Genomic DNA, 14,756 nt, shown 5'->3' with positions numbered 1-14,756 from the left:
ATTTCATATGATTATATGAAGTACTGATATGATTTTCCAATATAAAAGCACACAACATACTATTAAAAGAAAAAAATGCCTAATATCTAATGTGTTGAAGAAATCAAAACTTTTTCACTTCCACTTCTGGCTATACTTACAGACAACACAACAAATTGCCTGACGGTACAGAGGAAACAACTTTACTTACAGCAGCTTGCTGTTGTTTTAATTTGTCTCTGTACTCTTCCAGTTCTTGAAGACTAAGTACTGGAGGAAGCCTCTGCAAGTAAGCAATAAATTAAATTCAGTGAGAAATTAAAGGATGTTAAATGTACATGTAGTATTAACCAACCAATCAATTCCATTAATGAAACATTCTTACTGCTTCTGCAATCTCATTTGCATCATCAATCCATTATTTCAAGTGATGGATACAGAAATAAATCAGTGTTAAGATAAACAATGGGTTATCATAATTATACCATATAACATCATAATTACCTCAAAGTCACCTTATTTTAAGCCATATGTGTATACACACAACCCCCCTAATCATTGAAATTATGATGTCTCAGTCAGTTTGCTAAAAAAATACCCGAAATATAGAACAGATTCTTTTTTTCCCTCCAACTATTGTGGCTTTTTCACAGTAGTTTAAATTATGAAGTGCCTGTTAGCACAACTGATATTAATTGAACCACGTTAAAAAAAGAGACTCCATACCAATACCATATGCTAGAAGCTCCACATAAACGCAAGATGAGGTGGGAAGGTACAGTTTTGCAGTAATAAAAGATACAAGAAACAAAATGAAAAATAGCTCATTGAAACAAGCATACTTTTGACTCTGATTTTTTGTTATATCACTGTCTTTTACTTTAAGAAGACAACTTACCTCTAACTCATACTTCACAATATCAAAGGAATCATTGGAAAAATAAACTTCTTCAATGCTATTAATTATTTCTTGCTGAGCTTGAGGATCAGTTGGTTCTTCACGTAGTTCTCTGAGCTCCTCCTTCACAAAACGAAAAAGGATTTCCATGATGTAATATCACATCCTAACAAGAACAATGTTTTACCAAAACAAGTATTTCTCAAAAGCCATCTACAACATCAGCACAAGAAGCAATGGCAAAGAACAGAAAGATCAGTATGCAGCAGCTTGTTCTTCCCATTACAAATAGCAAGATATTTAACATTTTTCAAAGAACAATGTGCAGACTTCAGTGTTGCAGATTACTTACACGCTTCTTCATCAATACATCTATGGCACAAATGCATGCTGAGCCCACAGTTTTTTCCTCCTGAAGTTTAGAAATTCTCATAATAAACTAAAAATAAATCGGCAGGCTATTTCTTCAGAAGCAAAAACAACACATAAAAATGTAACAAATAAAACCTGAATTTTTTAAACATAAGCTAGACAGTGTCACTACAAACATATAACTTTTCAATTCAGCCCTCAGAATTCACTTTAATGAAAGTCATGCCATTAAACGCTTGAATTTTGAATTGGCAAAACCAGAACAGATCTGCCTTTTTTGCACAAAATTAACAGATTTCCAATTTTTATCCAACTAGCAGGGTAGTCTAAGCAGAGATGCGCTGTCAGCTTTCTGAAAGCTAATATTCAAGAAGTAAGCATCCCCTTCCTTGCTGTCACGATGTCCCCTGGAAGGTCTTCTTGACAACCTTGCTGCTTCCACTGGTCACAAGAAACCGAGGACTGAGCCTGAGCCTCTTCTTCCTCTCCTGTATTGGACATTTCAACAAACACTAGCCCACTCCTGGACACTGTTCCCACTGAAGGAATGAAGATCCTTTATCAGAGACTCAAAAGGGAGAAGTGCCAGAACATGCTTTCACCAAAAATTGAGATAAAACTGATCAAACGGCTCGATATTGGAATTTAACCCTGGTGAAGGGTTATTTAATTTAACCGTGCGACAAGGTGCAGGTATTTTCATCACCAAGAGCTCAAAGGTTTATTTCACCAGCTAGAGGCATCAGATTTTAGATTAATTGACTAAACCACTACTAACTTGCTTATCTGGAACCTCAACTGAAATAAGGTCAACGCTTACACGTTATGAGGCAAGGCGACATTTTAAATACAAAACAAGGTGCTCTTTCTCTACGCAATTAGAGACAGCCAACGGGTAACAAGTGAACAGTTTGGAAGAGCATCAGAAGGAACCACTGCTCCTCTAAAATACCTCTGGCAGGAAAAAGAAAAAAGAAAAAAAAAAAAAGGGCGGGGGGGGGGGGGGGGGCAAAAGCAGTGGCTCCGGTACAGAGTAAAACGGATTTCAATCGCATTTGGCGTCCCCGAGCGGCAGGAACCCCTCGGTGACACGAGCGGGCACAACCGAGGCCAAAGGAGAGGGCGGCCGGCACGTCCCGGGCCCCGGGCCCCGGGCGCTGCGCGCTGCTCGGGCGCCACCCGCTGGAGCGCGGGCGAAGGCGCAGGCGGAAGGCGGCCCGGAGCCGAGGCGGCCCGGAGGGTAACGCGGAGCAAAGCCACCGCGGAGCCACCTGCCGCCGCCTTCCTCCTCTCCCGCGAGGCTCCAAGCGCCTCAGGTCTCCGCAGACGGGCCGTCTGAAAAGGCCCGATTCGGTCACTGCCACCCGCGCTTTCCGCCGGCGGCTGGCTGACGTGCAGGGAGATGGGGAAACCTGCCTCGTGCCACGGGGCGAGCGCAGCGACCTGCCTCCCGCCCACGCGCGCACCTGGCCGGAGGCTGCGCAAGTGGAGGCACGAATGAAGGAGTGCACCAACACACGGGAGAGAAATAAGGGAATAGGACACATAGGAATAGTGTGGCCAGCAGGAGCAGGGAGGTGATTGTCCCCCTGTACTCGGCGCTGCTGAGGCCGCACCTGGAACACTGTGTCCAGTTTTGGGCCCCTCAATACAAGAAAGACATTGAGGTGCTGGAGCGTGTTCAGAGAAGGGCAACAAGGCTGGTGAAGGGTCTGGAGCACAGGCCTTATGAGGAGCGGCTGAGGGAGCTGGGGTTGTTTAGCCTGGAGAAGAGGAGGCTGAGGGGAGACCTTATCGCTCTCTACAGCTACCTGAAAGGAGGTTGTAGTGAGGTGGGTGTTGGTCTCTTCTCCCACGTAGTTAGCGATAGGACGAGAGGAAATGGGCTTAAGCTGAGCCAGGGGAGGTTTAGGTTGGAAATTAGGAAAAATTTCTTTACGGAAAGGGTGGTCAAGAATTGGAACAGGCTGCCCAGAGAGGTGGTGGAGTCACCATCCCTGGAAGTGTTCAAAAAACAGGTAGATGTGGCACTTGGGGACATGGTTTAGTCTAGTCTACCCTTGATTGGCTTAGAGTAGACTTGGTAGTGTAGGTTAATGGTTGGACTGGATGATCTTAAAGGTCTTTTCCAACCTAAACGATTCTATGATTCTATCATAAATAACAATATAGCGACAATAAATAACAATAACAAAGCAAAATAATGCTATCCTTTACGCAAACTCTTAAAAAGGGGATTTGAGCACGGTTCCGCTCTTAGCGAGCGCACATCCGCAACGCCACAAGCCACGACAGCACCTTGCTCAGACAAAGGCAAGGGCTGGGTTAGCTACGTGGCACTGACAGCAGATGGTACCGGCCCGACAAGTTTGCAGGGAGCCGGCAGGGAAGAGCCCGCGGCACCACACTGGCACCGAAGAGGCCGGCGGGACTCCACGCAGGCAGGCCCGTCCCTTCAGCTCCAGCCACAGCTCACCCAGCGCTGACACCTTTCGCCTCACGTGTCAGCTTTACTAGGAGCATGAGAAACAGAGGAGAGGAGGGCAGGTTATGAGGGATGAGAATGAAAAGATTCTTGAAAAAGAGTCCCTTTAGAGTCTGTTTCAATTTTTTCATCTATGGTTTTGAAGTTTCCATCGCATGAGGGTGCATGGATTGGCAGAGGATGCACACGTTTGGATTCAATGGCGTACTGCTCTTGCAATAATTTAATTTATAAAGCAATGAATCTATTATCTAACCATATGTATTCCTGTCCTCTAAAACAAACAAAAAATTATTCCCCTCTGGACTCCCTAACAAATGGCAGCTTTATGCTGTACATCCCTCTATAAATCAGCTTAACATCTTACAGTATATTAAGTGTTAGCTATATGAAACTAAAATTTAAAATTATCCAAGACAGGCAACAGGGTCAGCTTCATTTGTCCACCAAAATGGAATAATCTGTTTTATCATCTGATATTTGGCTACAAGTTCCTGCATGGTTGTTAGTTAAAAGAAAAAAGAAGAAAAACTAAACCCAAGAAGTCATCTTTAGGATCATTTGAATTTCTAGACTATTGATATCTTGTCATACTGGTGAAGTGATATGTGACTGCCATAGCTCAATAGTGGTTGACATCCCCTGAAGATGTATTAAGAAGCCATCATGGACACACATTCTGGATTTAGAGCCACATGATAATAAACTGGGAGGGTTGTTTTTAATATTAGCATTTCAATGAAACCTAATCAATGACCTTTCTGTCTTTGTAGAAGACTACAGTTTTCAGCACAAAAATAAAGCTGACATTCATGTGGCTAGGAAAATGACTAAGAAACCATTTTATCCTGTCTCAGAAAGATCATTCATCTCAGTGTTTCTTGCCAAAACACTACCTAGGAAAATATTTATTAAATAGACAGGGTTTTTCATCTTGTTCATTCCTTCTAGAAAAGCACTCTAGTAACAACAACTCTCCAGGATAAACTTAAGCTCCCATATAAATTACACTATCCGCCACCAGACTATGCCATGATAAACTGCAGCTTCCAGTGCATCGTGCTCCACTATCTTCACATAACTACACATGCTCAAGGCCAATCTATTCACTCACCACTGAAGGAAGCAAACATCCTTGGCTAAAGTTTATTTGCTGATATTCAATTCTCCTCATCCCTTCAATTAGAGATACAAAAAAATTTTACTATATACATACAAAGCCCATAGTTTCAGGAGCCTCAGGGAAGGCCAGATTTAGCACTGTAGAGCTAGTACTCACACACTTTGCTGAGGAAGAGAGAGAAGCTCTATTAAGTCCCTCAAGGCACTTTTCCACCTCAAAACTTTTCTAACTATTGCCACTTAAATATCTGCCTTTAAAAAAAAAGTCAACGTTAAAACACACTTCTCAGTAAACTTTAAGTAAATTTTATGTAAATTCAGCAATTCCAAGTGCTATTCTGAATAGAAAAACCTATACAAAATTGGGACAGAGGGAATCATATGACAATAATCATGCAGAGAAATTCTCCATTGCTAAACTGAATGAATTATATACACAGGAGATCAGGAAGAGCAGCACATTGGCAAGGTGGACCCACAGTATTCATTTCAATCCACCTGCCCAGGTTAATACACACATTCAGCAGTAGAACTCTCCAAGCAATAATGGGCCAACATAGCCATCTAAGATGCTGTTTCATGGGCTACTCATTTTTCCAAGGTTTTGTTCAGCACGAGACTTCACCAACTACATAAAACTTGCATCACTTGTGGTGCCAAATGTGCAATTTCCCCGCCGCCGCCCCCCCCCTCCCCCAGTACCTTTGGATCATGCTTTCATGGAAAGACAATTTATCCTGTCAAACATACTTCCTTTCAAGTTATGAAGAATAGCGCAACCCTAAGCGAGCAGCTTGCTCTCTCATAATGAACCTAAATAGATCAGTGAAACACAGTTTCCCAGGAAAGAAAGAAAAAAGGGCGGCGGGGGGAAGTATCTGTCTGACAGCTTTGCATACTTGAAGAAGCCGTTGCTAAATAAAGCGCAGTGTTTGTGTCCACACACTTCCCACATCATTTTGCCTTCCTGTTCTATGGAAATAGAATTTTACAGGTCCAGGACCCTGTGGCAATTCCTTGAAATACATTTCAGAAGAGTCATTTCATTGCAGACTCATCTGAAATGCAGTTCAGCAAGTTTTAGATGACTTAGCCACCTGTTTCCCAGTGCATCACACCCCCACTCTCCTTGTATTCTCCACTGCCTGTAACACCAACGCCAATATTGCTCTGTTGAATGAAGCATTACTGGTACAGAGTTGAAAAAAACCACCTTCTGCATTCCAGTCACTATCAGTCGAAAGACTTGGGAAGTGAAGACATTGAAAAAAGTTAACTGATACTACTCAGAGAAAAAAAAAAAAATCTAGAAGTTTCTAATCTAATTAGAAGCTGAAGGTCAGCCATAACCCATGCACCCCTACACAGAGAGTGCCAGGGGCCAAGTCTGTGCTGTACTTATTTGGACACAGCCTCCCTCCCTTTGTCATGTGCCAAAACCACACCAGTGACCACCCTGTCAATTTATATCCCTCCATTCTGAACCTGGGTAACACCTATGTTAAAAGCTAATCCTAAATGCTCTGCTCAACAGATTCAATCAGCAGGTACATTGCAACATCATACCACCATGAAATAAATAATGTGTAAAAGGGTTTTTTTATATACATATACACACACAACCTTTTAATTTTATCTATATAAAAAGATATATTTCTATATTATATATGTCTCATAATGTATGTATAACTGTATCTATAAATTCATGTCAAAACTTCCCCCACCACCACCCCAGCTAATCCACAGCTAAGGAAGGCAGTCCCACAGGGAATTCTGTGGCATTCCCTTATCTTTCACATGAAATGCAACCTTCTTTTGATCTTTCCTCCTTCAGTATGTACACAGAGTACTTATTAAAAAGCCCTCACTCCACCAAAACAAACACTACACTGTGAAAACAATTCTCCTGGTGGAGAGAACAACAAAGCCTGATCCATAGAACAGATATTAGTCACACCAACACTTAATGCACTGCTGAAAAGCACTCAGCTACTGTTGGGGAAACAGAAACCCACACAGACTAAGAAAGCCACACTTCTATACCTACAGGAAAAGCAAATAAACTTTCAGTGTTGTTTACCACCACAAGCCACAAAGTCAACTAATATTTGTATATTGCGTATGAGCTGATTATCATCAAGATAAACAAAACCCAATTCAAAGTCAACTCATTATTAACCCCACACACTTGAATTCAAGTGTACAAAATACCTATCTCACCCTTTTGTGACAGAATCTACTAAACAAAACTGTTATCAGCTTGGGAAACAACAAAGCTGACAATAACAGAATGGTTCAAAAAGAATCACAGTTCCCCAGGGCAATCACACAGATATCTCAATCAAAGACGACATGAAATCCCTCTCCAGACAACTTTCTCTTCTAGAAATCCAGCCTTGCAGTTCAGATTTGCCTTATCTACAGACTATATCACAGACTTAAACTATTATACACTTATTTCTCTGTGTGACCGAGTTGGCAGTGTAAGTCTGTATTACAACAGAAAGTAAAGCAAGTTTTTTGGTGATTTGCCTTCATATGACGGAAGCAAACTGAAATTTTAAAGATAGTTGCAGAACTTATTGGAGTACTGGTTAATGTGAGTGCATACACTTGGAGGCATTCAGTAAAATATTCAGGTACCCAATAGTTTCATTGTTTAAAAATAAAAAATTGAGGAGCACAGTCATCACTTTAATCCATTTGCCAGCAAGCCACCAGTCAGCAAAATGACAACTTTCAGATATCAAGACCCAAATGAATTTTGCTGCTTTTCCCCTTAGGGGATGCAACGTCAACATATTCTTCCTCCTGTGCTCCGTATTTCCCACTTGACCTCCAAACTAGTGTGACAGTCCCTCATTTGAAAAACATGGTTTTGTCCCTAGAGTTAGCATTGTCTAATTCATGCTGGCTCTGCAGCCTTTCATTCTGTATGCCTCTCTATAGTTTTAACTCAACTTTTGAAACTTACAGTAACACTTGCCCTAAATCAATCTGGAGATACCACTTTGAATGTGGGAGTGTGATGATGAAAGTGCAGCAACATAACCATTCTATCATAGAAACAGTATTTGGCTGGTGAACTTGAGACTTTTATTATTCAAGATACAAACAAAAACTTACTAAAATGTGGCAGTGGAGAACAACATGCTTTCAAATAGCAGCCTGCAACAGTATGAAGTTACGCTTTTACTCATTGCCTTTGAAAATCTGCACCTTTTCTTTAGCCTTTACTTTTGCATTCAAAAGTGAACTCCCTTTACCACACTTGTCCATTATTATAAAATAATTATTGAGGCATTAGCCTCAATTATCCAGCAAAGCTGCTTAAGTCTATAATTATAACGCAATTCTGATTTGTGACATCAGTACAATGCCACAGCATTGAATATAGCTTCATTTCAAAACAAATACCAATATCCAAAAGCTCGATGACTTTCAACTTCTGTGAAGTACTGAAACCTAATCTCCTTGACAGTTATTCATACCACAAACACTGACATCTCCCCCTCCCCACCCTGCAAAATTCCTGTTTTCAAGAAAGGGTATTTGAATCTATGCTTACAGTGACAGGAGACATATTACAGTGCTTCATCCAACGTCTCATAATTTCAAAAGCAAAATCCTACAATGAAGGTTTTAGCTAAGTTAAGGAGGCATGACAATATAAATCCTTCCTCTAAAAGAAAAGGGCTAGAAGTAAAGTTACCGTGACGAATGGCTTGGGACCGTAGCTAGGAGTTAAACTGATCAAAACACAGTAGTTTTTTTTCAATATTCTCTTAGAATCACAGAGTATCTCATGTTGGAAGTGACCCATAAGGATCATCGGGTCCAACTCCCTGCTCCTCGCAGGACTACCTAAAACTAAACCATATGACCAAGAGCATCGTCCAGATAATCAGATAACCAGGCAAATTTATAAGAGTTTCAGAGACTCAGTACAGCTTGTTGAGAAGGTAAAAGTTAACATAAGCAACTCAAAACCTATATTCTGAATATACAATGTATATTCTGAATATAGTAGTAATTTTGACAACTACTCACCTAAAACATTTTGGAAGGAAAAAACATATTAAAAGACTGAAAAATATAAAAGTTTTGTTCTGTGGCACAGAAGAGAATACTACTCTAATTTTCCCAAATTGAAAAAAAAAAAAAAAAAAAATCAGGTGAAAAGTTCTAATGACAATGCAATCTTGGCTTTTCAGACACAGAATTCGTAACCGCAGTGAGATTCTGTTTGCAGAACAGGTGCAGATAATGTTCTCACATTACAAATGTTTGACATAAATGTATGAAAAAAATACAAATTATTGAGAGGTATTTGTTTTCCCATTGTTATTGATACAAGGTATAGGCTTACCAGACACATAACATATAACTATTATAGAACAGAAATCCAGCCAAGATACCCTACATCTACTTTTACCTGGATAGTCAACTTGGCAAAAAAGACAGTTTGAAACTGGATGCTCAGTGGGTGGCAGGAATCTGCAATTTTGAAATCTAAGCTGTGGAGATGAGACAGTTCTTTCAACATCACTGCAACTGAATACTTCCGCTCTTTGAAATCAATACATTGGCCACTGTTTAACAGAGTATTATATACCAATTCGGAGACTGTTACTTGATTTTTTATATATATAGTAACACTGATTTTCTGGTCTGCCTCACCACAAGCAACATATTACACAGTACTTATATAGAGACAAAGAAACACAAGGGTGGTTTTGGTTGTTTTTTTTTTTTTTTAACTATTGTAAAATAAGGCATCCAAATTCAAGTCAGTAACTTAAATACCTCACTGGTTAAAGGCGAAATCCAAATTAGGGGAAAATAATAAACAGCATCCACAGCAAGTCTTGTGAATCATCCACTCAGATCAACAGTGTATAAGGAGCAGTCAAATATTGTGACAATTGTTCTCTCACACCCAGATTATTCAGCATGATTTGTGAGACAAGAGTGAGCTGGCATCATTTAAGTAGTGAGACCCCAAAAAAGCCAAAAAACTATTATTATTCTAAAGCTATAACATTTGAAGTAGAACATGAAGTTAATTATATATGCTGAAGATTAAAACCATGAAACCACAAAATGTACTTACAGCACCACCCAAACCATGAAGAGACTAAATATCAAGACTAGAACTATACAGGCTACCCATATAGCATCTACTTTCCAACATAAAAAAGGGCACTTTTCTTTTTCCTTCTTTTTTTTTTTCCTTCATCCCAGCAGGAAACTTAGATAATATTAAGATCAACATCCAGTGAAAGAAAGAAATTTTAATGCAAGTTCATTCTGAGTCAGTGAACTGTTTTGCCTCACAGCTTTTAATTCTTTCATAAAAATATTTTAAAAGCTTTTCAGAAATACAAGAAAAAATAAAACTCAAAAAGAACAGCAGCAAACCTGATGTTAAAAAAAAAAAAAGTGCCATCTAACTATAAAATTAAAAACTAAAAATTAAGGGGGTGGGAGTAAAAGGACTGTGTATCATACCTTACTAGGAATCCGAAAGCTTTCAATAGGACTGAGGTCATGAACACTCTCCTGAGGACTTCTTAGACCCTTTAAAAGAAATTTAACAGTCAATTAAGATTGATTACTCTATGTATCTTGCAATCAAACTGCACAAGTCTTACCTGGTGTTGAATATATACCTATAAGTCCTTTAATAAATTACATTGACATGAGTCTGGAAGGCTAAGACCTTATTCTGTAAACATTTAAGCAAGACCTTTCGTATATAAATTATGCTCCTCAAACATCTAAGCATTTCCAACTTTATGCTGCAATATATACCTTCCCAGTACAGTTCACTAACATTCCCTTCATAAAGTTTACTTACATCCTCCTCTCAACTTCCAGATGTTATTTTAAATTTAAAAATGCACGTGCCCAAAAAACGTAACATACTTTGTTCCACTGACTTAATGGTTTAATGGAGTCAAATAATCAAATTCAAGTTAAACGCCACCTACTCTGTAGCAAAATTATATTATTTTTGCTTGATGGCATATTTGTCTGTTTATCACATAACACTATTAAGACTGGTTTTCCTTATACATAACTAAACTGAAAAATACGCATAATCCACATTACCTGTTTTATATAATCATTACTCTTTAAAACACATAAGGCCACATAAATAGAATATACTCTAGCAGACTGAAGCTTTGTACAGGAAGCATCAATTAACCAGCTGAGTATGCATTTGCTGAATATCCAACACATTCACAATTTTATGAAGCAATACCACAGAACATGCTGCTTAGTGCATTTTCTACCAGCTCCCTAGGCAGAGGTGAATCTAAACATTCATGTTTCAGATGTGGTTCTGACTCCAGCTTCCCTTGAGACTTCAGGGTGTTCACGTGAGCCACAAGTTGCAGGCAGACTTCCCTCCTACTCTCATGGTGGATGCTAACAGTACTGTTTCCAAGCCCCTTTCAGGCCCTGGGTACCTACACTTTCTTTGAAACAACAGGACCTATGCAATTACTGTGTGAGTTTATGATGAGAAAAGTTTGTATTTATCCTTTGAAACTGATGAAGTGTTTTGCAACTTCATCGGTTCTGTGGTAACTACTACGTTTTACAATTGTTTCATCCTCCAAGGATGCAAAATCTCTTCTTTTTGGTTCTGATTCTCAAATTTCCTTGTGCATCATTTCAAAACACCCTCCCTTTCCAGTTACTACCACCAAAGGTGACTCACCTCTATGCATCAGAAATTCAAGGTAACAACAACCAAAGCAACTGCTGCAGCTTCTCATACTTCACCTGAAATCTTCCACACATCCTCTCAGAAATCTGCAGTACTCGCTGCTTATCTTCAGAGGCAGTAAAAAGTTTCACTTATCAAATGCTAAATGGAACTTAATCCTTCCCAAAGGCTGAAAATTGCATAAGTCGCATCATTTTCAGACAACATTTCCACACTGGGCAGGCTTCCCACAACTCCTCTTAGTCAAGCTGAAAACTGATCATTTACCCCTATGGGGAGCAGAACATTATTTTAGATATTCAGCTTCCATGCTGATCTCCATTTTTAATCCCTGTCTCCTGCATAAGTATCACAACTCTGGGGACACGGTTTATAAAAAAAAACAAAGTTCTGTTTCCGACTTTCCCATCACTTTCTATAACTATCTAGAATCTCTGACGCGGTGGGTGACTCAACTGATTTTTTTAGGTTCTCAAATTTAGACATATGAGCAAACTGGCTTCATCTTACAGGTATTTCGTACCTGTGAATGACTTGAACATGCCTCTAATAGACTCCTTTAAAAAGGCTTACAACCTTAGAAACACTGGTCCAAATGTAGACTCGACCTACATAATCCTAGAGACAACTGGTACCAAGTGAAGTGGGCTAACATAAACACATTAAGTACTCCAGCACACATTCAATATGTGCCCACCCAAAATATTTCCCCGGTGCCTCCACAGCCTTGCCTCCCTCCCTTTGGATCGAAAGCGTTTGCTGTCAGACACAGCCATGTTACAGTACCACGGCCCAGCGCTCCAAAATCACACGTGAAGAAAGGGAACTGACACAGACCAGCCGTGTCATCTTCAACGCCAATCTGTCTGTTATCGCACAAGCTGCGTGCTGGCACCTGTGCATGCTTCCATTTTTTGATTTAAAGAGGGAAGATAAAAAAAAAAAAAAAAAAAAAAAGCTGGATGCATGCGTCCCAAGAGCTAATCCACAGGAAGGCCTCCCTCTCCCCGCAAGCAGGGCTGAGGGCCCTGCCCGCGCCCCGGAGGCCCATCAGGGTGCCCGGGCACGGCCGCACACGCCCGCCCCGGCCCCCGGCCCCCCCTCGCCGCCGGGTCCAGGCACGGCGCCCCGGGGAGAGCCCGGCACCTCCCGCGGCAGGGCCCCGCCGCCCTCCCGAGGCGAGCCGCTCACCTGGCGGGTCATCAGCGACTTGATCTTCTGCATGATGGTACCGGTACCCCCGCCGCCGCCCCCCAAGCGCTCAGCAGCCCCCCGCGGCCGCGGGCTCCGGCCCCGGCGGGCACGGGGAAGCCATGTTGGACGCCACCTGACAGAGCCCGCCCGCTGCTCCCTGGGACCGGTAGTCCTCGGGCGGCGGCGCCCAACTACAACCCCCGTCAGCACGGCCGGGAGGGCGGGCACCCGAGGAGGGAGCGGCCGGGGGCGGCTGCTTCCGCCGCGGCGCGGCTGGCTGGCGCCGGCGGCCCGGAGGCGGCTGCTCTGTGCGAGGCGCCGTGAGGGGGAGCGAGGCGCGGGCAGGGCCGGGCCCGGGGCGCCGTCGTGAGGAGGCGCGGGGCGGGCCCGCTGCCGTTCGCGGGGAGCCCGGAGCCCGGAGCCGGCCGCCGCGGTGGCTGCGGGAAGGCGTCTCCGCCCGGGTGAGGCGGAACTGGGCCGCGGAGGAGCAAAAGGCCCCGACCGGCGGGACGGCGGCTCCGGTGGGGCTCTGGCATCCCTCCAGAGCCGGGCAAGGAGCTCGTAGTTTGGCAGCCCGCTGTTTGAAAGCACTGCTAAATTCCTGTCCCCAAACCCTGTGCTCTGCCTTGGCCTCTGCCTTACGTTTATGTCCACCAACGCCTCGGCTGGCACTGGCGGCCCAGTAGGCCGAGGGTTTCTCCGGGCTTTGGGGGATGTTTATAGAGTATTTGAACACGGAGGTTCGCTCGTTTAGACTTTGAAAAGAATCACCTGAGAAGACAAAACGAGCTTCTGTCTAAAGAGGCAGACTAGCTAGAAAATACACTTGGATAATGACTGTTTGCTGTTTGCCTCGGATTGTTTCAGGCGTTACGCTCAAGGGCGTCGGGTCTGTTCATGGATGGCGCGGTTCTGCATCACCAAAACAGGCTTGTGTGTCCTTCGGTTGTATAGATCTTGACTTAAAAAAAAAGCTGGTAACTTTAAAAATCTGTTTTATAGCAATGCAAAAAAAAGGAAGAACTTATCCTATAATCTTTGCTTAACCGGAGACAACATTCAATGATAAGGCAACCAACACATCCCACTGCAGCTTAGTAATACCTGCAGAAAAGGTTGTTCCTTTTGGAATTACTGGAGTCTGCACGTAGGTCAGTTCAGCACACAATTTCTAATCCCATTATTATTTAGCCCCCCAGCTGGCTGATAACTTGTTGCAGGGTGTGACAGGTAAAAGCAGGCGTACTGCTCTCCATTTGAACCGACACGGTGATGAAGGAAAAGTTGGGACTGGTCGTCCCCTACCTGTATTCTTTAGCAAGAATTTATTACTTCTGGCTACCATATAATCCATAGTTATTTCTGTGGAAAACCTCTAACAAGTGTAGCATGTAACCAAGTTACTTGTTAGTAATAAAATAACTAAATTTTGCAGAAATACTGAAAGTATTCAGAATGTTACTGCTGCAAATAAAGTTGCTTTAATGTAGTTGCTTTTATTGAAAAGAAATGAGTGAGGTTTAATTAAGTCTAAATGCCATTTAACAACCAGTACAGGCTAGGATTCTGTAGAAAATATAATGTACTTTTTTAGCATCCACTTTATCTGTGTAAGGTATTCGGTGTAAAAAAATGCAGCATATTAATGACATCAAGAGCATATCCAAATGCTAGAAATACAGGGACATACTTGAAAAATATAATTTTGCTAGTCTGTTGGGTTTTTTTGTTTTGGTTTGTTTTTTTTTTTTTTTAATTTGCCCACATAGGGCAATTAAAACACCAACACAGACTTTATCCTAATGTGAAAGCTCCCATTCATTTCAGTTAGAAATTAATTGGAACCTGTGACCAATATGTTATTACATGTTGAAACCAAGTAGGTAATAATTTCTAACTCAGGTTTTATAAAAGGTTGCAATTTGATATATCTAGCCTACAGTTCAGTGGATTAAGCAGGTTATAAA

At 41.8% G+C, this 14,756-nt stretch overlaps 1 protein-coding gene across 4 annotated transcripts in view; it reads right to left on the bottom strand.

Annotated features, from left to right (window-relative positions):
* The window catches only part of VPS50 (VPS50 subunit of EARP/GARPII complex), a 96,642-nt gene extending 83,810 nt beyond the window's left edge, over positions 1 to 12,832 (bottom strand). For 3 of the 4 annotated variants that reach the window (XM_075728184.1, XM_075728186.1, XM_075728187.1), the window contains exons 1-4: positions 12,787 to 12,832; positions 10,368 to 10,436; positions 878 to 1,000; positions 191 to 262 (exon numbers count right to left, since the gene is read on the bottom strand). In XM_075728184.1, the coding sequence (XP_075584299.1) occupies positions 191 to 262; positions 878 to 1,000; positions 10,368 to 10,436; positions 12,787 to 12,819 (297 nt within the window). In that variant the 5' untranslated portion in view covers positions 12,820 to 12,832. Of the gene's footprint in view, positions 1 to 190; positions 263 to 877; positions 1,001 to 7,230; positions 7,234 to 10,367; positions 10,437 to 12,786 lie in introns of all 4 variants that reach the window. The other variant, XM_075728185.1, reaches the window with a different exon arrangement.
* Between the last annotated feature and the right edge of the window lie 1,924 nt (positions 12,833 to 14,756).

This window comes from Pelecanus crispus, chromosome 2 (assembly GCF_030463565.1).
Source record: "Pelecanus crispus isolate bPelCri1 chromosome 2, bPelCri1.pri, whole genome shotgun sequence".
NCBI classification, from domain to species: domain Eukaryota; kingdom Metazoa; phylum Chordata; class Aves; order Pelecaniformes; family Pelecanidae; genus Pelecanus; species Pelecanus crispus.
Note: the sequence above shows the minus strand (reverse complement) of the source record. Positions and strands in the feature narration are given on the sequence as shown.